The sequence below is a fragment of the Callithrix jacchus genome, chromosome 5, assembly GCF_049354715.1.
Source record: "Callithrix jacchus isolate 240 chromosome 5, calJac240_pri, whole genome shotgun sequence".
Classification (NCBI taxonomy): domain Eukaryota; kingdom Metazoa; phylum Chordata; class Mammalia; order Primates; family Cebidae; genus Callithrix; species Callithrix jacchus.
This window is the reverse complement of record NC_133506.1, coordinates 89,610,014-89,633,745: the sequence shown is the minus strand read 5'-3', so window position 1 is coordinate 89,633,745 and position 23,732 is coordinate 89,610,014. Positions and strand designations below refer to the sequence as shown.

The following is a 23,732-nucleotide window of genomic DNA, read 5'->3' as shown; positions in this document are numbered from 1 at the left end:
ATGGGGTTTCACCATGTTGGCCAGGCTGGTCTCGAACTCCTGGCCTCAAATGATCCATCTGCCTTGGCCTCTCAGAGTGTTGGGATTACAGGCATGAGCCACCATGCCTGGTCCAGAAATTTCTTATTTCACTCAATATTGCCTTCCTTTCTCACACTTCTGTCTACTCTTCTGGATAGTGAAATTATGAAGATAGAGATGGCATTTGGTTTATTTTTATATCCTGAACGATGAATCTGGCTCATAGTAGGCACTCAGTCAATGTTCATGGATTCAGTTAAAGTCAGTCCCAGCCTGTAGCTGCATTCAGTAAATACTAACAATGATCACAGTGACACTGACAAACACTGGCTACCTTTTCTCCTCTAAGCTGCATCTGTTGGGAATCTGATTGGGTCCTCTTCCCAATGGGATTATAAACCACTGAAAACACCAACTACATCTTGACCATATTTTACTTTTATTTATTTATTTATTTATTGAGAAAGAGTCTTCCTCTGTCGCCCAGGCTGGAGTGCAGTGGCATGATCTCGGCTCACTGCAACCTCCACCTCCCAAGTTCAAGCGATTCTACTGTCTCTGCCTCCCAAGTACCTGGGACTGCAGGGGCCTGCCACCACAACCAACTAATTTCTGTAGTTTTAGTTGAGAAGGGGTTTCACTGTGTTGGCCAGGCTGGTCTCGAATGCTTGACCTCAAGTGATCCTCCCTCCTCAGCCTCCCAAAGTGCTGTGATTACAGGTGTGAGCCACCATGGCCAGCCATATTTTATTTATTTTTTAAAGTGGGTTTTTGGGGGGGCAGGTAGTGTTTAGTTACATGGGTAAGTTCTTTAGTGGCGATTTTTTTTTTCCTTTTGAGACAGAGTCTCATTCTGTTGCCCAGACTGGAGTGTAGTGGTGTGATCTCAGCTCACTGCAACCTCTGCCTTTCTTCAGGTTCAAGTAATTCTCCTGCCTCAGCCTCTCAAGTAGCTGGGATTATAGGCACCTGCCACCATGCTCAGCTAATTTTTTTCCATTTTTAGTGGAGACAGGGTTTTGCCGTGTTGACCAGGCTGGTCTCAAATTTCTTCCCTTCCCTCCCCTCCTCTCCTCTCCTCTCCCCTCCCCTCCCCTCCCCTCCCCTCTTCTCCCCTCCCCTCCCCTCCCTTCCCTTTTTTCTTTTTTCTTTTTTTCATGAGAATGGAGAGGCAGGGTGTCCAGCTGGTCAGTGTCCCTCTCCATGACCCTTTTTTCTTTCCTTTTCTTTTTGAGACAGGATCTCACTTTGTCGCCCAGGCTGGAATGCAGTGGTTCAATCGCTGCTCACTGCAGCCTCAACCTCCTGGGCTCAAGCCATTCTCCCACCTCGGTCTCCCAAGTAGCTGGGACTACCAGTGCGCACCACTACGCCTGGCTAATTTTTAATTTTTTTGTAGAGATGGCATTTTACCATGTTGCCCAAGCTGGTCTCAAACTCCTGTGCTCAAGAGATCTACCCGCCTCAGCCTCCAGATTTTATATTTTTCAAAGTACCTGGTGCTGTACTGGGCACATACCTGCTTAGTTATTACCTGATAGGTCGCACTCAGTATTCAGAGAACAAAAAAAGGAACCTTCTCATGGGTCAACTACAGTCACTCGGTGGAGGGAAGCTTGTGTCTCTCAATCAGGCTGTTACTGACCGACTCTCTTTCCCCAAAGGAGTGCCCAGTCCCAGCGTGACACTGGACAAGAAGGAGGCCATCCAAGGTGGGATCGTAAGGGTCAACTGTTCCGTCCCAGAGGAGAAGGCCCCAATACACTTCACAATTGAAAAACTTGGACTGAATTCAAAAATTGTCAAGCAAAAAAGAGAGAAGACTTCTCGGGACCAGAATTTTGTGACACTGGAATTCCCCATTGAGGAACAAGACAGTGTCATAACCTTCCGATGTCAAGCTAGGATCATTTCTGGGATCCACGTGCAGACCTCAGAATATACCAAGAGTGACCTGGTCACCGTGAGAGGTCAGAGTCCTGCTCCCTTTCTCATCGTTCTTTGTGGTTTCTGGTTTGGCATGGGGAGAAAGAACCCAGAACTGGAAAGGGGTAGGGCCTTCTCACCGGGCTGTTATTCTCAGGACTTACTTAATTATTTTAAGCCAGTATTTTTCAAGCTTTTTTTTTTTAACTGTGATTCAGTGAAATTACATATAATTTTTCAAAGAAGAGTTTCACCAACAACACTTTACCCTTAATATAGGTGATGCTTTTGTTTTGTTTTTGTGTGTGTTTTTTTTTTGTTTTCATTTTTTTTTGAGACAGAATCTTGTTTTGTCACCCAGGCTAGAGCGCGGTGGCTGGATCTCGGCTCTCTGCAACCTCTGCCTCCCTGGTTCAAGCAATTCTTATGCCTTAGCCTCCGGAGTAGCTGGGATTACAGGCGTGAGCCACAACACCTGACTATTTTTTATATTTTTAGTAGAGACGGGGGTTTCACCATATTGGCCAGGTTGGTTTCGAACTCCTGACCTCAGGTGATCCACCCGCCTTGGCCTCCCAAAGTGCTGGGATTACAGGCGTGAGCCACTGCGCCTGACCTTGTATGTTTTTGAGACGGTCTTGTTCTGTTGCTTGAGCTGGAGTGTAGTGGCACAATCATTGCTCACTGCAATCTCAAACTCCTGGGCTCAAGTGATCCCTCCCACCTTTGTCTCCCTAACTGCTAGGATTACAGGTGTGAGCCATTGCACCTGGCCTTTTTTTCCTCTTTTTTTTTTTTTTTCGGAGACAGGGTCTTGCTTTGTTGCCCAGGCTGGAGTGCTCACCCTATCATATCTCACTGTAACCTCCAACTCCTGGGCTCAAGTGATTCTCCCACCTCAGCCTCCCAAGTAGCTGGGACTGTGCCACGTAACATCATGCCCAGATAATTTTTCCTTTTTTTTTCATAGAGACAGGGTCTTGCTGTGTTGCCCAGGCTGGTCTCAAACTCCTGGGTTTACGAAGTCCTGCCTTGGCTTCCCAAAATGCTGGGATTACAGGCATGAACCACCTTGTCCAGTGTATATGATGCATTTTAAAAATTTTGTTAAAATCATTTCAACTCTTTTTCTTATATTCTCTTTCTCTTATTTTGATATTAACCCACAGTATTCATATGATGCATTTCAATATTTCCTATTCTACTCTATTTCAGTCTTTTCTTTTTGAGAAAGAGTCTTGCTATGTCATCTAGGCTAGAGTGCAGTGGGCACAATCTCAGCTCACTGCAGCCTCCACCTCCCAGGTTCAAGCGATTCTCCTGCATCAGCCTCCTGGGTAGCTGGGATTACAGGGGCACACCATCACACCTGGCTAATTTTTGTATTTTTAGTATAGACAGGTTTTTACCATGTTGGCCAGGCTGTTTCAAACTCCTACCTCAGGTGATCTGCTCACCTCAGCCTCCCAAAGTGCTCCCAAAGGATTACAGCCACCGCGCCCAGCCTATTTTAGTCTTTTTTTTTTTGAAACGAAGTCTTGCTCTGTCACTGTAGTGCAGTGGCACAATCTCAGCTCACGGCATTCTCCGCCACCAGGGTTCAAGCGATTCCCCTGCCTCAGCCTCCAGAGGAGCTGGGACTACAGGCACGCACCACCAAGCCTGGATAATTTTTTTGTATTCTAGTAGAGACGGGGTTTTATCATGTTGTCCAGGATGGTCTTGATCTCCTGACCTCATGATCTGCCTGCCTCAGTCTCCCAAAGTGCTGGGATTACAGATGTGAGCCACCTTGCCCGGCCCTATTTCAGTCTTTATAAACACCAGCCATGATGCACTACACTGATGCATTATGTGATCTGCGGTTTGGAAGCCACTGCTTTAAGCCATCGAGGGTCAGACACCAGGAAATTGGGTCTGGAGGGGATCGGGAAGAAAGAGGGGCCAGGTCCTCAGCCTTGGTGTCCCAACGTTTAACATAGACTTGCATTGGACAAACACTAAACAAATGAGAAATGCTCCCAGGACAGAAGGGGGCAGCAGCAGAGGGAAGCTGGGGAGTGTCCAGGACAAGCAGGACTCTAGCACAGGTAATCAGCCACTCCCAGACCCCAGGCTCATTGGCCAAGCATGAGAAGTCAGGGAAGCCACACCTGTGTAGATATTTGCAAATATTTCCACAGCAGGAACCTTAGCAGTTTGTTATAAATGGTCGCCTTCATTTGGCATCCCACTTTATCCTGCCTATGGTGTGTGTGTGTCTGTATGTTCTATTATTGAATTACATGTGCTCTGGGTAGAATTTTTGGAAAAAAGAGCAGGATATAAAGTATGTAGATAAAGTGACAAAAAACCATGCATGATCCTCTAGCCTTTCGTATATGTATTTATATATCATACACACACGCATACACACACACACACGCACGCACACAGGTTTTGTTTTTACAAAAGATGGGAACCTATCACACTATTTTATAATTTTTTAAAAACTTGACAAAATCTTATGGACTTTGGTCCGTATGAAGAAATATAGATGATCTATATCATTTTTAGAACTCAGAACTCTACTGTAGGGATGGGCCATCTCTGCAACCCTCAAACTCCTGGGCTTAAGTGATTTTTACCTTCTCTTTTGTTGATGGACAGTTAGGTATTTTTCTCAGTTTTTGCTATGACAACAATCCTACAGTATAGAGATTTGTACTTATAACTTGTGTACTTTGGCAACTATTTTTTTTTTTTTTTTTGAGGTGGAGTCTGGCTCTCACCCAAGCTGGAGTGCAATGGTACAGTCTTGGTTTACTGCAACCTCTGTCTCCCAGGTTCAAGCGATTCTCCTGCTTCAGCCTCCTGAGTAGCTGGGACTATGGGCACACTCTGCCATGCCTGGGTAATTTTTCGCATTTGAGTAGAGACGAAGCTTCACCGTGTTGCCCAGGCTGGTCTCCAACTCCTGAGCTCAGGCAATCCACCCGCATTGGCCTCCCAAAGTGCTGGGATTATAGGCGTGAGCCATCATGCCGGGCCGGGGTTAATTCTTAGCAGTCAAATTGTTGAATCAAATGCTTTTTGCCTTTTCAGTGGATTAAAAACTTGAGCATGAGGCTAGATATGGTGGCTCACACCTGTAATCCCAGCACTTTGGGAGGCCAAGGCAGTGGATCACCTGAGGTCAGAAGTTTGAGATGAGCCTGGCCAGCATGGTGAAACAATGTCTCTACTAAAAATACAAAAATTAACCAAGTGTGGTGGTAGGCAACTATAGTTCGGAGGCTGAGGTGGGAGGATCGCTTGAGCCTAGGAGGTGGAGGTTGCAGTGAGTCTACATGCCACTGCACTCCAGCCTGGGCAACTGAGACGCCATCTCAAAAACCAAACAAACAAAAAAAACCACTTCAGCATGAAAAACTTATCATAAAATAAGACAAATAACAAACTGGAGAAAATATTTGCATGGTACTTTGACAAAGAGCTAATTCCTTTAATTTATAAAAGGCTTGGCTGACCCTGCCTGGCTTGATATTCCCAAAGTGCTAGATATTGCCAAAGGCTCTTCAGGTGGTTGAACATTTTTATCAAAAGTGATGCTAGTGTTTGTTTTCCCACATCCTTACCAACAGAGTCTTTATTTCTTTTTGTTTTTTTTTGAGATGAGGGTCTTGCTATGTTGACCAGTCTGGTCTCAAACTCCTGGCCTCAAGTGATCCTTCCATCTCGGCCTCCCAAAGTGCTAGGATTATAGACATGAGCTACTGCACCTGGCACCCAGCAGAATATTTCAATGTTTTATTATTTTTGATGATCTAGTTGAGGTATAGTGATATATACCATTGTCGTGGTGATTTGTATTTCTCTAGTTTTTAGTGAGGTTGAGCTTGTTTATTCATCTATTACTTTTTCCCCCCATAAACTGCCGATTCATATACGCTTTGTCATTTTTATTGTGAATCACAAAACTCAGGTGCCATTAAAGAAACAAGATAGGTAAATTTGACTAACCAAAACTCTTTTTATTGTTCCTGACTGATTTGTTCAAGCCCTTTATTTATAATACGTTTAAAATATTTTATAATACGTTTTTTGAGATGGAGGGTCTCACCGTGTTGCCCAGGTTGGTCTTAAACTCCTTAGCTCAGGCAATTCTCCTCCCTCAGCCTCCCAAAGTGCTGGGATTACAGGCATGAGCCACTGCACCTGGCCATGTCAAGACAGCAAAAAAAATGTCACCTATGTTTTCTTTTACTGTGCTGTGGTTTCATTTCTTTTCCCCCTGTATTTAAATCTCTGGGGCATCTGGAGTTGATTTGGGTGAAAGAAAAGCACCCTTCCGCTATAATTAAGTTTCCCCAGAAGACCTATAATTTGAGAGTCCTAAAGGATGTAAAGAATGCCTTCCCCTTTTTTACTTTTACTTGAGAAGGCAGGCTGTTATTTTATGATAACTTCTTATTATGAATTGACTTTATTTTTTGTTTATTTATTTTTTTGAGATGGAGTTTCACTCTTGTCCAGGCTGGAGTGCAATGGCGTGATCGCCACTCACCGAAACCTCCGCTACCCAGGGTCAAGTGATTCTCCTGCCTCAGCCTCCCGAGTAGCTGGGATTACAGTCAAACGCCACCACGCCCGGCTAATTTTGTATTTTTAGTAGAGATGGGGTTTCTCCATGTTGGCCAGGCTGATCTCGAACTCCCGACCTCAGGTGATCCACCCACCTCAGCCTCCCTAAGTGCATGAATTGACTTTTTAATGCTAAAAACTGCCGGGCATGGTGGCTCACGCCTATAATCCTAGCACTTTGGGAGGCAGAGGTGGGTGGATCACCTGAGGTCAGGAATTCAAGACCAGCCTGGCCAGCATGATGAAACCCCATCTTAAAAAAAAAAGTTAAAAACCGCTAATGAATATTAAAGTATTAGATTACTCTGTATTCACTTTCAGCATTTTTTAAATGTCCCTATTTTGTATTTTACACAGTTGGAATCTGTGCATATATTGAGTTTATGCCCTGGGCTTGTTCTTTGTTGTTAGTGGAAATGAAAGCCTAGGACCTATCCCTACTTCCCTGAAGATCCTATGCCCCGGTTGGTATTTAACCTATACTTGACTAAAACTATTTTTCTTTTTTAATAGAGATAGGGTCTCACTATGTTGCCCAGGCTGTTCTAGAACTCCTGGGCTCCAAAGTGTTAGGATTATAGGCGTAAAGCCCCATGCTAGGGCAAAATTGTTTTTCAAACTGTGTAAGTCCTGAAATCAGTTTAGTGAGTGATGGCCAGCATTTACAAAAATGAAATAGAAAAGACTAGCAGCCACTTTTTTGGAGGTATGCAATTATTCAAATATGCATTTCCATGGAGCAGCCCATTTCACATAGCTGAACTTTTAAAACCTATAGTATCTTCATGCTGAAATGCCAAGCTTCCGTAAAGTCCTGGGAAGAGCCTAGAAAATCCACAGTGGGCAGGAGGAAGATCATGTCTATACTGTGGTTATTTCTGAAGTCATCTGAAGAAGTTTCTGCAGGTGAGATCTAGAGAAGGTGTTTGGCCTTTGGGAAGCTTCAGAAAGCCAGAGAATTGCAGTGAAGAAGCCTGAAGATGCAAGAGTGAGCGAGAAGCGAGAGAGTATAAGAGCAGCCCAGGGTAAAGTTTTAGAGAGGAAAGGTTGAATTTTTAAAGTTAGTTAGGAAAGGCTGAGTGCAGTGGCTCACGCCTTTAATGCCAGCACTTTGGGAAGCCGAGGTGGGCAGATTACCTGAGCTCAAGAGTTTGTGACCAGTCTGGGCAACATGGTGAAACCCCATCTCTACTAAAAAAAAAAAAATAGAAAAAGTTAGCTGAGCTACTCAGGAGGCTAAGGCAAGAGAACTGCTTGAATCTGGGAGGTGGAGGCTGCAGTGAGCTGAGATCACGCTGCTGTGCTCCAGGCTGGGCGACAAAGCAAGACTCTGTCTTAAAAAAAAAATGTTAGGAACAATAGAAGTTGGGTGACAGGGAGCAGGAAAAGAGCAGAAGAGCTTCCTCTTGCCCAGATTTGCACCTGAGTCCAACCAGGTTGTCTTCTTCTCTGGCAGAATCCTTCTCTATGCCCAAGTTCCACATCAGCCCCACTGGAATGATCATGGAGGGAGATCAGCTCCACATTAAGTGCACCATTCAAGTGACTCACCTGGCTCAGGAGTTTCCAGAAATCATAATTCAGAAGGACAAGGTGATTGTGGCCAACAGCAAACATGGCAACGAGGCTGTGTACTCAGTCATGGCCATGGTGGAGCACAGTGGCAACTACACTTGCAAAGTGGAGTCCAGCCGCATAGCCAAGGTCAGCAGCATCGTCGTCAACATAACAGGTAGGGCTGCTGCTGTGGCAGTGGGCTGGCATATGGCGGGCTCACGAAACTACCCAGCTGCCATCCAGTGTGGCGGAAGAGAGTTGATACATTTTCTGCCCCTGCTTATCTGAATGAATGTGCTCAGGTGGGGCTTTGGTGCTCATGGGAAGAAGTCTATGCAGAGTGAGTTAATAGTCCACTGTGCTTGTTGAGGGTGGGGGCTCCGACACCAGATCTCAACCCTGTGACTCACTGCTTCTGTGACCTTGGGTGAGTTGTTGAATGTGCCGCAGCTCTGTGAGATGGTGATCATGGCAGCACTCACATTTTAGGACTGCTATAATGATTAAGTGAGAGCCTTGTACAGAGTAAGACTCTATGAATACTGGTTAATGTTTCCTTACTCTGTTATATTTCTCTGTCCCCTGTGCCAAGCACAATGCTAAATCCCAGACATGGGTCCTATCACAGAGCCACAAATGAGAAAGCATTAGTAAACTCAAAAATAATCATAACATGGATGGGTGTGGTGGCTCACACCTGTGATCCCAGGACTTGGGAGGCCAAGGTGGGCAGATCATTTGAGGCTAGGACTTCAAGACTAGCCTGGCCAATATGGTGAAACCCCATCTCTACTAAAAATACAAAAATTAGCTGGGTGTGGCAGCATGTGCCTATAATCCCAGCTACTCAGGAGGCTAAGGCACAAGAATCGCTTGAACCTGGGAGGTGGAGGCTGCAGTGAGTCAAGATCACGCCACTGCATTCCAACCTGGTCAACAGAGTGAGAGTCTGTCTCAAAAAAAAAAAAAATGACAACAATTCCCCTTTTTTGAACACTGTACGATGGGTTTATATACACTTTCTTTTTCTTTTTTTCTTTTTTGAGACAAAGTCTCACTCTGTTGCCCAGACTGGAGTACAGTGGTGCAATCTCAGCTCACTGCAACCTCTGCCTCCCAAGTTCAAGTGATTCTCCTGCCTTAGCCTCCCAAGTAGCTGGGATTACAGGTGCACGCCACCATGCCCTGCTCATATTTTGTATTTTTAGTAGAGACAGAGTTTCACCATGCTGGCCAGGCTGGTCTCAAACTCCTGACCTCAAGTGATCTGCCTGCCTCAGCCTCCCAAAGTGCTGGGATTATAGGCATGAGCCACTGTGCCTGGCCCAGGTTTATATATATTTTCATTTCATGCTCATAACAATTCTAGGAGATAGGCATAAGGATGCCCACATTATGGATGTGGGAACTCAGACTGAGAGGTCAGATTGCAGGATTACCAAGGGGTAGAACAAGAATTACCCTCAGGCCTGTTTGGCTTTTAAATCCATGAGCTGGAAAATTCCCTCAGGCTCTTAACCCCCCTTACCTGGCTTTATTTCTCTCTAAAGTACTTAGTACCAAAATATACTCTACCTTTCTTGTTTATTGTGTGTATGCAGCCACTAGAATGTAAGCTGCTGAGGGCAGGAACATTATTCTGTTCAATGCTATGCCCTTAACACCTAGAACAGTGCCTGGCACACAGTAGAGATTGAATATTTGTTGGATGAAGGAATGAGTGTTGGATGACCGTGTTTCAGGGGACAGAGAGTCAGCACTTCTCGGTTGCACGGTGAAGGTGTTCACGCGTGTCTGCATTCATACATTCATTTGTTCACTTATTTACTAAAAGCCTCCTATGTGTCAGGCGTTGAGTGTGCAGTGTCAACAACAGTCCCCAGTACCACAGGTAGGCTGCCAACTACCCAACTGGAATATTGACATATACGTTGGGTCCTACTGGTCTATAGTGTGTGCTAGCAATGTAATTATTGATAATGACTTATATTTTGATGGCTCATGGTATTTTTTACTGTTACAATTTATATGATCTCATTAAAGAAAAGTACCAATTCAACACATATTGAGCACCTTCTGTATGCTGGGCAACTTACTGGGCTACCTAAGACCTGGTTTTACCTTTGAAGTATTCACAGACATAAATAGACCAATCTATAGCATTTTGTGGTAGAAGCCCAGATGGGCTGAGACATTCTGTCCCAGAGACTTTCTCTGGATAACTTTCTCCAAGAGTCCTTTCCCTGATTCCCCAAGCCTAGGTTCAGTGTTTTTCTCATGGGCTCTGTTACAAACAATGCATCTGAATCAACCACTAAATCTAAGCACTTTGAAGTCAGAGACTGTTTCTGATGCATTGCTATCTCTCAATGCCTAGCAACGGGCCCACCAGAGAGAGCGTGCAATAAATACTTGTGGGCTGAAATCAGCGAGTGAACAAATAAATGAATGAATGCATGAATCATTATTTGCTGCATTACAAGATGCAAAACTTTTTTTTTTTAAGAGGGAGTTTCACTCTTGTCGCCCAGGCTAGAGTACAGTGGTGCAATCTTAGCTCGATGCAGCCTCTGCCTCCTGGGTTCAAGCAATTCTCCTGCCTCAGCCTCCCAAGTATCTGGGATTACAGGCGCCTGCCACCACGCCCAGCTTATTTTATAGTTTTAGTAGAGACAGGGTTTCACCATATGAAAAGGTTTCACCATATGAGAAGTCGAACTCCTGACTTCAGGTGATCCACCCACCTCTGCCTCCCAAAGTGCTGGGATTACAGGCAAGAGCCACTGCACCTGCCTACAAGTTGCAAAACTTTTCTAATCCTTCTCATGGAAATAAATTGGATTAACAAGAAAGGAAAACCTGCCATTGGAATCCTAGGCAAAGAATGATCCTTACTGGGGTGATCGTTAGGTATATGAGAAGCAAAGGAAAACTTTTTGCTGGAAGTTGGAAGTTGGTTCTTTCAACAGCACCTGAGCCAAGGGCCTCTCCAGCAAGGGGCTTTGCGGTGGTGGCCAGACACATCTCACTCCATTCCCACTCACTGTTTTTCAGAACTATTTTCCAAGCCCAAACTGGAATCTTCCTCCATACGTCTGGACCAAGGTCAAACACTGTCCCTATACTGCTCCATCCCAGGAATGCCTGCAGCCAACTTCACCATCCTGAAGGAAGACACGGTTGTGTCACAGACTTCAAATTTCAGGAAGAGAGTCTCAGAGTGGGACAGTGGGACGTATATCTGCACTGCAGGTATTGGCAAAGTAGTCAAGAAAAGCAACACAGTCCAGATAGTCGTGTGTGGTGAGTATATCAGCGCTGACTCAGAGGGCATCCGGGGCTGAATGGGAAAAAGGAAATTTATCTGCAGCCACTGCCCTGTCCGGTCTGATCAGACTCAGGCAGGGTAAGAACTAGAGGGAAAGAAGGGTGAAATCAAAAGGCCAAAGAAACAAGGAGGTATTCCTGCTCAGAGTACTGATTCACTGATGATGATGTGGGTTCTGACTTGCTAAGATTCTGGCAAGGTTCTGCCTGCTGGAGCAAGTACCCACCCAAAAGCTCAGGAAGGAAACACTACTTAGCCAATGTTGAACTTTTTTTTTTTTTTTTTTTTTGAGACAGAGTCTCACTCTGTCGCCCAGGCTAGAGTGCAGTGGCATGATCTCAGCTCACTGCAACCTCTGTCTCCTAGGTTCCTGCTCCAGGGTATCCTGCCTCAGCCTCCCGAGTAGCTGGGATTACAGGTGCCTGCCTGAATGTGTGTGCAACACGTGGTTAAAATACAGGTTCTGATTTAGTATTTTAGGTCCAGATGGGGCCAGGTTCTGCATCTCTAACTAGCATTTTGGTGATGTGGATTCTACTGGTCTCTGGACCACACTCTGTGTGGCAAGATTCGAGATGATTCTAGATCTCCAGTCAAGTTGTCACTGTCACTATTATTGTTCGGTTGTGATCCTTTCATTTAACCTGTGGCTGTATTTTATCCAGCTAAGATTTTATTATAGCTTCAACTGAACCTATTGTCAATGCTCTAACCACCTAACTCAAAAGGCAGGCCAAGAAGTATTTAAATATATATATATTGGCCAAACACAGTGGCACAAGCCTGTAATTCCAGCACTTTGGGAGGCCAAGGCCGGCAGATTACCTGAGGTTAGGAGTTTGAGACCAGCCTGGCCAACATGGTGAAACCTCGTCTCTACTAAAAATACAAAAGTTAGCTGGGTGTAGTGGTGTACACCTATAATCACAGCTATTCGGGCGGCTGAGGCAGGGTCCCTTGAACCTGAGAGGTGGAGGTTATGGTGAGCCAAGATTGCACTATTGCACTCTAGCCTGATTGACAGAGCGAGACTTTGTCTCAAAAAAAAAAAAAAAAAATATATATATATATATATATATACACATACACACACATATATATGTGTGTGTGTGTGTGTGTATGTGTGTGTATGTACATGTATATACATAGACATATATATATCTCCTGGGCCAGGTGTGGTGGCTTATACTTATAATCCAGTACTTTGGGAGGCTGTCATGGGAGGATCAATTGAGTCCAGGAGTTCAAGACCAGCCTGGGCAACATAGTGAGACCCTGTCTCTATGAAAATAAAGAATTAGTCAGGTATGGTGTGCATCTGTAGTTGCAGCTACTGGGGAGGCTGAAGTAGGAGGATCGCTTGATTCTGGGAGGTTGTAGTAAGCCCTAATTGCAGTATTGCACTCCAGCCTGGGTAACAGAGTGAGACCCTGTCTCAAATACACACACACACACACACACACACACACACACACACACATTTTATTTGGCTCCTTGTTATACTTTTCCTATGCTTTCTGTGTCTTTGCTCAACACAAGAAAAGCATATGTATGTGTGCATGTGCATGTGAGCTATGGTAAAATATAAACATGTATTTCTGGAGATGTAATGTTTTCCTTGAATTTCAGTCATTCTCTATTTTGCTTATTGCACTTCTCTTTCCTTTTCCCTTCTCACCACACACGCACACACACACACACACACACGTGTGCACACACACATGCACAGCCTGTTAGTCTCACAGGCATCCTATAAGGCTAAATAAAGCAGGCAGGCATTTGAAATTACAGCAGGGACAGAAAGCAAAGCCCAGGTTTTAGAGAAGGAACCTCTTGGGCTGGATGTTTTGCTTTTGCCTTCAGTGCCTTTAGGATGGTTTCTCTCTCTGTTCTAGAAATGCTCTCCAGGCCGAGGATTTCTCATGATGCCCAGTTTGAGGTCATAAAAGGACAGACCATCGAAGTCAGTTGCCAGTCGATCAATGGAACTTCACCTATTTCTTATCAGCTTTTTAAAAATACAGAAAGTTTGGAGAGTTGTACCAAGAGCTCAAATGACCCTGCGGTATTCAAAGACAACCCCACTGAAGATGTCAGATACTATTGTGCGGTGAATAATTGCCATTCCCAAGGCCGACTGTTAAGTGAGGTTCTGAGGGTGAAGGTGATAGGTAAGTTACTGTGCTATGAGAAGAAATCATGTTGGCTTGGGGCATTTGTTAACATTTTTGAAGGTTTAGGGTTGCCCAAGGATTGTGGGGACAATAAGAGAAGTAAGGGGCCAGGTGCGGTGGCTCACACCTATAATCTCAGCACTTTGGGAGGCTGAGGTAGGCGGCTCACCTGAGGTCAGGAGTTTGAGACCAGTTTGACCAGGAAACATGGTGAAACCTTGTCTCTACTAAAAGTAGAAAATTAGCTGGGCATGGTGGCGGGTGCCTGTAATCCCAGCTACTTGAGAGGCTGAGGCAGGAGAATCACTTGAACCCAGGAAGCAGAGGTTGCACGAGCCGAAATGCGCCGTTGCACTCCAGCCTGGGCCACAAGAGCAGAACTCCGTCTGAAACAAAAAAAGAGAGAGGCTGGAAAATATTTGGGGGCTGTTGATGGGAACAGTGTAATCTCTTTCTAGAAGCTTTAAATGAACTGCTAAAATATGAGAAGCGTAAAAGTGTCCTGCAGCAGGAAGTCCTGAAGTTGTGCATTTGGGCTCCTTAGCTCTTTCTCCTTTTCAGATACACTGTTCTGAGAATTGTAGGTCAGGACTCTACTGTTGTGACCTCTAGCCAGGCAACTCTGTCTTGTGTGGAATCTGCAGCAATGAGAGCTATAGGCTATGGTCTCATGGGAACAGCTAACATTTGCCTGGGATTTTCATCATATGCAAGAGAAATATACCACTGTCTTGGCGGTCGATAGTTTTTCCTAAGCCTCTATCTCATGCCTCTCAGAAGGCCTCAGGAGTGCCATTGCTTGCGTATCTTAGATACTTTGCATCCCGTTGTAAAAAGTTTAATAAGGTGTCCTCCTCTTCGTCCTTCTTGTTTAGTAACTGTTTACACGTGCTGCTCTGGATGTGAGTAGGAGGGAGGGAGTCCTGCTTCTATTCATGTAGAGTCTAATAGTGGCCATACCTCTTCAATTAACATTAACATAGGCCAGGTGCAGTAGCTCACACCTGTAATCCTAGTGCTTTGGGAGGCTGAGGCAGTGGATCACCTGAGGTCAGGAGTTTGAGACCAGCCTGGCCAACATGTTGAAACCCCCCATCTCTACTAAAAATACAAAAAGTAGCTGGGTGTGGTGGCAAGCACCTGTAATCCCAGCTACTCGAGAGGCTGAGGCACAAGAATCATTTGAACCTGGGAGGCAGAGGTTGCAGTGAGCCAAGGTCACGCCACCGCATTCCAGCCTGGTGACAGAGTAAGACTCCATCTTGAAAAAAAAAAGTTAACATTAACATAAACTAAGCACCTAATGCTGTGAGGTATACCAAAAAAAAGAAGACATACTCTTTGTTTCAATGCTTTAATAAGAAACACAAGATCTCCTAATTCAAGATAGAAAAATATCTGAATCATAATACAAATAAACATAGAAAAAAATGTTAGAGGTAATGTTTGGTTAATTGTCACATAAACTATATCCTTTATAGTGATGGTGATAGTAATTCAGGGTATGTCAGACATCATCTAACCTAAGTGGGAAACATTGTGAAAGAGCTGGGCTAGGACCCAGGGCTTGAGAATGGGTGGGCAGAGATGGCTGAGGATGACTGAACATCTCCAGCAAACACATGAGCCAAAGCTTCCATGGGGCAATTTAAAAGACTGGGTGGCCAGGTGTGATGGCTCACGCCTACAGTCCCAGCACTTTGGGAGGCTGAGTCAGGTGGATCACTTGAGCCCAGGAGTTTGAGACTAGCCTGACCAACATGGCAAACCCTCCCCCCTGCTAAAAATACAAAAATTAGCTCGGCGTGGTGGCAGGTGCTTGTAGTCCTAGCTACTCAGGTGGCTGACTGGGAGAATCGCTTGAACCCAGGAGGTGGAGGTTGCAGTGAGCCGAGATTGTGCCACTGCACTCCAGCCTGGGTGACAGAGTGAGACTCTATCGCAAAACAAACAAACAAACAAACAAGGACTGTGGGAAATCAGATGGCTGGAAACAAAGGTTGGAGGTTGGGAATGGAATATCACTAGATATGAGCTGAAAACGTGGCTGAGCCTACATGTGAAGGACACCAAGTGCCAGTCTTAGGAGTTGGAATTGACCTGCATGCAGTGAAAAGCCAGAAGATGGAAGGAAGGACAGGATGCAAAGAGTTCTCGGAAAGATCCACCTGGTGGCTGGGTCAGGGGGCAGGCATGGGGACTTCAGACCTCATGGTACGTTAGAAGCTAACGCAGAAGCCCATGTGAAGCTGTTGGTTTTAACTGGGTCGATATGAGTGGCTAACATTTAGTGACTGTGTGTCTAGCCCTGTGTGAAGTACTGTAGTAAATTGCTCCCGTGAAAACTCACTATAACCACAGAAGACCAGTAACAGAATTGTTGTTGTTTTATCATGATGCGGCTGAGGCTTAGGGCAGAGAGCTGGGGGGTGATGGGACTGGGATTGGAGCCCACTGCTGTCCCAGGCCCGGTGCCTGGCTTCCTCCGTGGTCTCATCATAGCCTGCACTCACAGCAGAGTGTATCGTAAGTCACAACACCATCTGCTGACCAGTCTGCTCTCACACTAGAAGGAAAGTCTACTTGGGAAGACAATTTAGGATCCAAATTTTGGAAGTTGAGTATGAAGCTAGGAAAAGCAGATACAGAGGGTAGCTGCATTCTGCTTGGATCTCTAGGGAGTGAGACTGGCTGGGCTTCCAAGCGGAAATGCCCAGGTACTAAGGGAGACTTGGAGTTTGGGAAAGTAACCTGGATGGGAGCCGTAGGTTTAGGGGTCGGTGGCTCAGAGACAGAAGCTATGATTGCAGGTGAAATCACCCAAGAAGAGAGTGGGGATGGAAAACTCAGGACTGAATTTTGCAGAAAGTTTGTACTTCAGGGCAAAACAAAGAATAACTAGTGAATACGAAAGGGGTGCCAGGTAAGAAAGGAAGAGAATCAGAGTCATGAGGAAGCCCAGAAAAAGCTGAGTTCCACAGTAAGATCTGGGCAACAGTGAGCTGCAGAGAGGCCAAGGTTGGGAGCCTGGAGAAAGAGCATCCACCCTTGAATTTAATCTGCAGGGGACTCGGGGACATTGGTTGGGAGTCAGGTGACCTTCCCAGTTTCTTCCAAACTTGAGCTAGAGTATGGTGTCACAACCTCTGCCTATGACTACACAAGAGTGCAGTCAGATTTCAGGGGTAACAAGAAAGTGGGAAATAAGGGTGTCAAAGCATAAAGGAAAAAGTAGAAAAAATGGCTGATAGCTAGAGAAGGCAGTGGGTCAAGGTTGTCTGTGGCCTGGCACAGTGGCTCATGCCTGTAATCCCAGCACTTTGGAAGGCCGAGATGGGCAAATCACTTGAGGTCAGGAGTTCAAGGCCAGCCTGGCCAACATGGCAAAACCCCATTTCTATAACAACAACAAAATCCAAAAAATTAGCCGGATGTGGTGGTGTGCGCCTGTAATTCCAGCTACTCGGGAGGCTGTGGCAGGAGAATTGCTTGAACCCAGGTGGCAGAGGTTGCAGTGAGCTGAGATTGCACCACTGCACTCCAGCCTGGGTGATAAGAGTGAGATTCTATCTCAGGAAAAAAAAGCCTGGAAACAGTGTCATGCATTTTTGTAAGCAGAGGGAGAGAAATCAACCACACTTACACACTTACGTACATACACAAAATAGACCCCAGCAGAGCACTGAAGTTACTCATTTATTTATTTATTTATCTGAGACAGAGTCTTGCTCTGTCACCCAGGCTGGAATCAGTGGCGTGATCTTAGCTCATTGCAACCTCCGCCTCTTGAGTTCAAGTGATTCTTCTGCCTCGGCCTCCTGAGTAGCTGAGACTATAGGCACATGCCACCATGCCTGGCTAATTTTTGTATTTTTAGTAGAGCCAGCGTTTTATCATATTGGCCAGGCTGGTCTCGAACTCCTGATCTTGTGATCCGCCTGACTTGGCCTCCCAAAATGCTGGGATTACAGGCGTGAGCCACCGCACCCAGCCTGAAGTTAATCTTACAGTATAGCCAAGTGTCCCATAATCCTTGAGGGGTAAGTGAAGGGAGGTAGATGTCCTTTGTGTTGTGTTTAATCATCAAGTGAGAACAGGAGGCGTCCGTTGCTTTGCTGCCCTTCTGGGCTAATCAGAGGAGGAAATGTGAAGAACGTGGGATGCAAGGAGTGGCTGGAATGAAGGGCACAATCCAAGTCCAGGTCACAGCCAGGAGGGAGCCAGCCCTGAGCAGTGGCTGTGTCCTGCTTCTCTTCCTCTGCTCTTCTTTGCTCAGTGTGAATCCTTTTCCTGCTTTTCAGCCCCGGTGGATGGGGTCCAGATTTCTATCCTGTCAAATAAGGTGGTGGAGTCTGGCGCAGACATTGTGCTGCAGTGCGCTGTGGATGAAGGATCTGATCCCATCACCTATAGCTTTTACAGAGAAAAGGAGACCAAACCCTTCCACCAAACAACCTTGAATGACACCCAGACATTCTGGGCCAAGTCGAAGGCTGGCAAGGAGGAGGAGGGACAGTATTACTGCACAGCCTTCAACAGAGCCAATCAAGCCTCCAGTGTCCCCAGAAGCAAAATACTGACAGTCACAGGTGAGTCGTGCTCTCCACAGTGAGCTGTGCTGTGGGCTCCCAAGGGTGAGAAAAGAAAACACACTCCTTGTAAGAGGGAATTCGGGGGAGTTTAGCTCATGTGACTAAAGGCTGGAAGACCAATGTCCTCCAGGCTCTTGGTTGCAAGTGACAGAAATCTGCTGGAATTAAGTAGAAAAGAGGAATTGATTATTATAAGGAATTGGGAGAATGTCACACTGTTCCAGTTACAAAGTCGTGGCAGACTCACCATGGAGTCGCTTTGGGTCACATATCTACCTACAGACATGGTTGGGGAGCCCACTTATGTGGGTGGGGGTGGTTTTCTGCTCAGGAAGAGGGCTGAACACACACGCCAAAAAGGAGCCTACTCCACTTGAGCCTTGGAGCTGGTGACCAGCCTGGGCAACGTGTTGAAACCCCGCCTCTACAAAAAGTACAAAAATAGGCTGGATGCAGTGGCTCACACCTGTAATCCCAGCTACTCAGGAGGCTGAGACATGAGAATCACTTGAACCCAGGAGGCAGAGGTTGCAGTGAGCAGAGATTATGCCACTGCACTCTAGCCTGGATGACAGAGCAAGAATCTGCCTCAAAAATCAAACAAACAAAAAATAGCCAAGTGTGATGGTGTGCTCCTGTAGTCCCAGCTACTCGGGAGGCTGAGGTAGGGGGATTGCTTGAGCCCAGGAAGTTGAGGCTGCAGTGAGCTGTGATCAACCTCTAGCCTGGATGACAGAGTGAGACCCTGTCTCAAAAAGAAAAAAAAAGTCTGCTCCAGCAAAGCTGATCTGTTCCCTCCTTGAGGACCACAGCTGACCTCTATTTGTAGCAGAAACAATCATTTCTGCACCAGCTGTGAGTGCACAGCCCCTCGGAGGTAGATAGATGCTACGGCAAGCTGCCTGTTACAAGAGCTGTAAGAATCTGACTTTTGTTGCTTAAGCCTGATATTATTTCTTCCTGGCAGAGGAAGAGCCTGTATACCAAAAAAAAAAAAATTTTGTTTGTTTGTTTTCAGTCGTTCTTGCCCCATGGAAGAAAGGACTTATTGCAGTGGTTGTCATTGGAGTCATCATTGCTCTCTTAATTGTTGGGGCCAAATGTTATTTTCTGAGGAAATCCAAAGGTGAGCATAGTTCTTTCCTTCCATTCTGACTGGTCATCCTTGCCAAGAAACCAGCCAGAGATTCGTGGTGCTTTCTGACCCCTGGATTCAGCTAGGCAAAAGTGAAAGCTCTCACTTTCCTCGTTGGGCAAACCAGGAAAGATAAATTTTGGGGGAAATTGCATCTTTGTGTGGATAGAAGAAGCCATTTCTGTAGATTTGCCCACACCTGGTCCTGTAATACACAGAGTATATTACAAGTGTCTGGAGACACACATACATTCGCATAACACCCACATGTCACACACACACATTGAATGCTTCGTCATTAATCTGGCAGTTGTGCTGTGACTTCTACCCTGTGGTTGGGGTTAGCTAAGGAAGCCTGGCTGGGCAGTCAGGATCACCTGCTGATAATCAGGAATCAGAGTCAGCTGTCCAAGACTCAAGGAAAAGGGCATAGCATCAGTAAATTCTGCAAATTCTGCAAATTTTTTTTTGTAGGATAAGGTAGGTTCTTTTGGAGCCTCTGGTCCTGCTGTCTAGGATGGGAGGGGCAGATGGGATGAGGAGGGGCTCTGTTTTTTTTTTTTTTTTTCAGGAAAACTGCCACTCCTCAGGGAAGACAGAGCACACCCTGGCATTAGCTAGCTTGAAGTTACAAGCACAGGGATTGATTTGGCCTTTACTTTTTGTAATTATCTGGAATCAAAGAGAGTGGTTAGGCACAATGGCTCACACCTGTAATCCCAGCACTTTGGGAGGACAAGGCGGGCGGATCACTTGAGGTCAGGAGTTCAAGACTAGCCTGCACAGTATGGTGAAACCCCATCTCTACTAAAAATACAAAAAATTGGCCAGACCTGGTGATGAGCGCCTGTAATCCCAGCTACTCAGGAGGGCAAGGCAGGAGAATCACTTGAACCTAGGAGGCAGAGGTTGTAGTGAGCCCAGATCACACCACTGCACTCCAGCCTGGGTGACAGCGTGAGACTCTTTTTGTTGTGTGTGTGTGATATTTGGGTACCAGAGACTCTGTCTCAAGAAAAAAAAAAAAAAGAGAGAGAGCGACAGAGAGCGAGCTGCCTGCTTATGGCTATTCTGGTTCTTGTATTATTGACTCTTTTCCATCACATTTCACTAATGAAAATCACTTCTGTCTAAAATAGTCAAGATATCATGTTTCTGGGGAAGTATCTTGGTATAAGACCAAGGGAATACCTCTTTTCTGTCTTTTGTAAAAGTGTGAATATATTTGGCTTTCTTTTCTCTCTTTTTCTGGGTATTCAATCTTTTGGAAAGTCAAATGTTGTTGAAAAGAGTGTTTCTTCACAGCTTACTAGGAGAAAAAGAAAAAGTGTTTTCTATTAGGTTGGTGCAAAAGTAATTGCTGTTTTTGCCATGATAGTGGTATGGATGTGGGCACCATAGACTGACTTTGGTTTTTCTTTTTTAAAGCCAAGCAGATGCCAGTGGAAATGTCCAGGTGAGTATATTTCTAAGAAGGGGGCGGCTGCTCTGTGAGCAGGGTGGACATGTCTGGAGGGAGATTCTGGTCATTAGGAAGTTTTCAGTGGCTCTTGGCAAACTCACAAAAATATAGGACTTCCTTGGCTGTGAGTTGTGTGTATGTGTGTGTGTGTGTGTGTGTGTGTGTGTGTGTGTGTGTATCTCAGTTGAAGATTGCTGATTGTCCTTTCATGGGAAGACATGGCTTTTATTCTGAGATCATGTCCTTCCTAGATGATTATTTGTGAAATCTCCTTTTCCTTATGAAATTATAAAGGTAGTAGATAACATTTTTTAAATTTGGCAAAATAGAGGCCTTTAATAAATGGTTTTACTATCTTTACTGTTCTTGAAATCCCAAATCCAAAAGTATGGAAATGATTGCTGTGTTCTGGAGAGAAACAGTAGCACAGGATAAGGAATTCAGGGGCTTAGGAGTGGGCTGTGAAGTCCTTCTGGTGTTCATGTGCCCTTTGGTCCTGATACTTTAATAGCAAAAAGTTTCATCACAAACAAGCATGGTGGCTCACGCTTGTAATCCCAGTGCTTTGGGAGGCTGAAGTGGGCAGATCACCTGAGGTCAGGAGTTCAAGACTAGCCTGGCCAACATGGCGAAACCCCATCTCTACCAAAAATACAAAAATTAGCCAGGTGTGGTGGTGCATGCCTGTAATCCCAGCTCGGGAGGCTGAGGCACGAGAATTGCTTCAAACCGAGAGGCGGAGGCTGCAGAGAGCCGAGACTGCACCACTGTACTCTAGCCTGGATGACAGAACAAGACTCTGTCTCAAAAAAAAAAAAGTTTTTTCACGTAATCCTTGGAGCTGCAAAAAAAATAGTAGTTTTCCAAATGAGACAGTGAAGTTTTCCTTATCTTGGAAGACTCTTCCTGGTTTTCTCATGATCTTCCCTTGATTACTTTGTTGGTTTGGGGTTAGAACAACAACAGCAACAAATATATATATATATTAGTTTTCCCTTTTTATATTTGATTTTTAAGGCCAGCAGTACCACTTCTGAACTCCAACGAGAAAATGTCAGATCCCAGCATGGAAGCTAACAGTCATTACGGTAAAGTCGTGGTCTTCTGCCATTGCTAATTTTCCCCAACTCGCTACATACTTCCTTAGCCGCCTCAGAAGCAGAATCTGTAAGTAGTGGGATTAAAGTTGGAAGAGAAACCCTGGCCTCACCGGGAATATGTCATCCCATCAGCCACTGGGCAGGGAGCTTGTAAAACAGAAGGTTAAAAGGAAAGGTAGCACATTTTATTCTGACTTCGCCACCTTCTAAACTTCCTGTAGATGAAAGATAGAGAATAATCGTCATGCCTTGTTACTGTCAAAGACTTTGAATATTGCTCCAACACAATAGTATAATTCTCCATTTGCTAGACAGAGACCAGATATTGAATTAAAACATTGGCAAAACATCTTCTCAGATGGAATTATTATAAGCACAAGACAGTTTTACTTCAAATTTGCCACAAAGGGAAACCAATTTCAATATTCTCTTAGTAGAGGCATAAAAAGAAAGTGCTCCAATTAAGAAATATGTGGTTCTAAGGCTCATCACTAGCTTCAGGTTCAGCTCAGCAGAGTGTTCTTAATCCCATTAGGTTAGTAAGAAAATTGCTCAAGCATTTTAGCAAGGATGCTACTTACTTCCCAGAGGGGGCTATAATACGTCACACAATAGGTCCTGTGCCAGACCAAATTTGGACCACTCTTCTTCTTTTATTTTATTTTCTTTCTTTTCTTTCCCTCCTTCCCTTTCTTCCCTTTCCTACTTATTTCTTTTTCTTTGGGAGGCTGAGGTAGGTGGATCACCTGAGGTCGGAAGTTTGAGACCAGCCTGGCCAACATGGTGAAACACCCATCTCTACTAAAAATAGAAAAAGAAAAAAAAAATAATTGAGTAATTTGTATAGTATTGAATCATAAACTTTAAAAAATGAAAATAAAATATTTGTAGTAATAAAAGTAATGTGCTAGTAAAAAGAAAACAGCAAATATATTTTTATGAAACTATTCTAGGCCAGGCACAGTGGCTCATGACTGTAATCCCAGCACTTTGGGAGGCCAAGATAGGTGGGTCACTTGAGGTCAGGAGTTCAACACCATCCTGGCCAACGTGGTGAAACCCTGTCTCTACTAAAAATGCAAAAAATTAGCCAGGCATGGTGAGGCATACTTGTAATCCCAGCTACTCCAGAGGCTGAGGAAGGAGAATTGCTTGAACCCAGGAGGCGGAGATTGTAGTGACCTGAGATCAAGTTGTTGCACTCCAGCCTGGGCAACAAGAGTGAGACTCCATCTTAAAAAAAAAAAAAAAGAAACTATATTCAGGCCAGGCATGGTAGTTCATGCCTATAATCCCAGCTCTTTGGGAGGCTGAGGTGGGAGGATCACTTGAGGCCAGGAGTTTGAGACTAGCTTGGGCAACAAAGTGAGACCCCGTCTCTAAAAAAAAAGGTAAATATTTATCAAAAAGTAATCTGCTACAGAGAAAATAACACCTTTTGGCATAAGGGGCTTCTGTGATTTGTATTATTTATATATAACATTTAACTAAATTAAATGTTGATATGGGTTTATATGAAAATAGAATTTTTCTCCTAATTTCCAAATATTCCAATTCTTATTATATCATCTCTGCATAGATTATTTCAATTTATAAATATATTTTAGTAATCACGATAGTAAAATTCAAATACATGATGGAAAGCCATGCGTTCAAGAATACTATTTGTGACATTTGTAAGAATTATTTTTAATAAAGGAGAACTTAATAAAAAAGACAAAAATGGTTTTTGTCCATGCCCACTGAGATGATAACCAGGAGGTACTGCTGTTTCTTTCTCCAGCTAGACACAATTAGTTAACTAGTGTCCTTCA

At 44.7% G+C, this 23,732-nt stretch overlaps 1 protein-coding gene across 5 annotated transcripts in view; it reads left to right on the top strand.

The window, feature by feature from the left end:
• The window catches only part of PECAM1 (platelet and endothelial cell adhesion molecule 1), a 79,987-nt gene that overhangs the window by 28,529 nt on the left and 27,726 nt on the right, over positions 1-23,732 (top strand). For all 5 annotated transcript variants that reach the window (XM_008996914.4, XM_008996911.4, XM_078373548.1 and 2 more), the window contains 8 exons: positions 1,686-1,991; positions 8,027-8,302; positions 11,182-11,430; positions 13,351-13,626; positions 17,931-18,218; positions 19,240-19,347; positions 20,785-20,812; positions 21,836-21,906. In XM_008996914.4, coding sequence (XP_008995162.1) covers positions 1,686-1,991; positions 8,027-8,302; positions 11,182-11,430; positions 13,351-13,626; positions 17,931-18,218; positions 19,240-19,347; positions 20,785-20,812; positions 21,836-21,906 — 1,602 coding nt within the window. The remainder of the gene's footprint in view (positions 1-1,685; positions 1,992-8,026; positions 8,303-11,181; positions 11,431-13,350; positions 13,627-17,930; positions 18,219-19,239; positions 19,348-20,784; positions 20,813-21,835; positions 21,907-23,732) is intronic.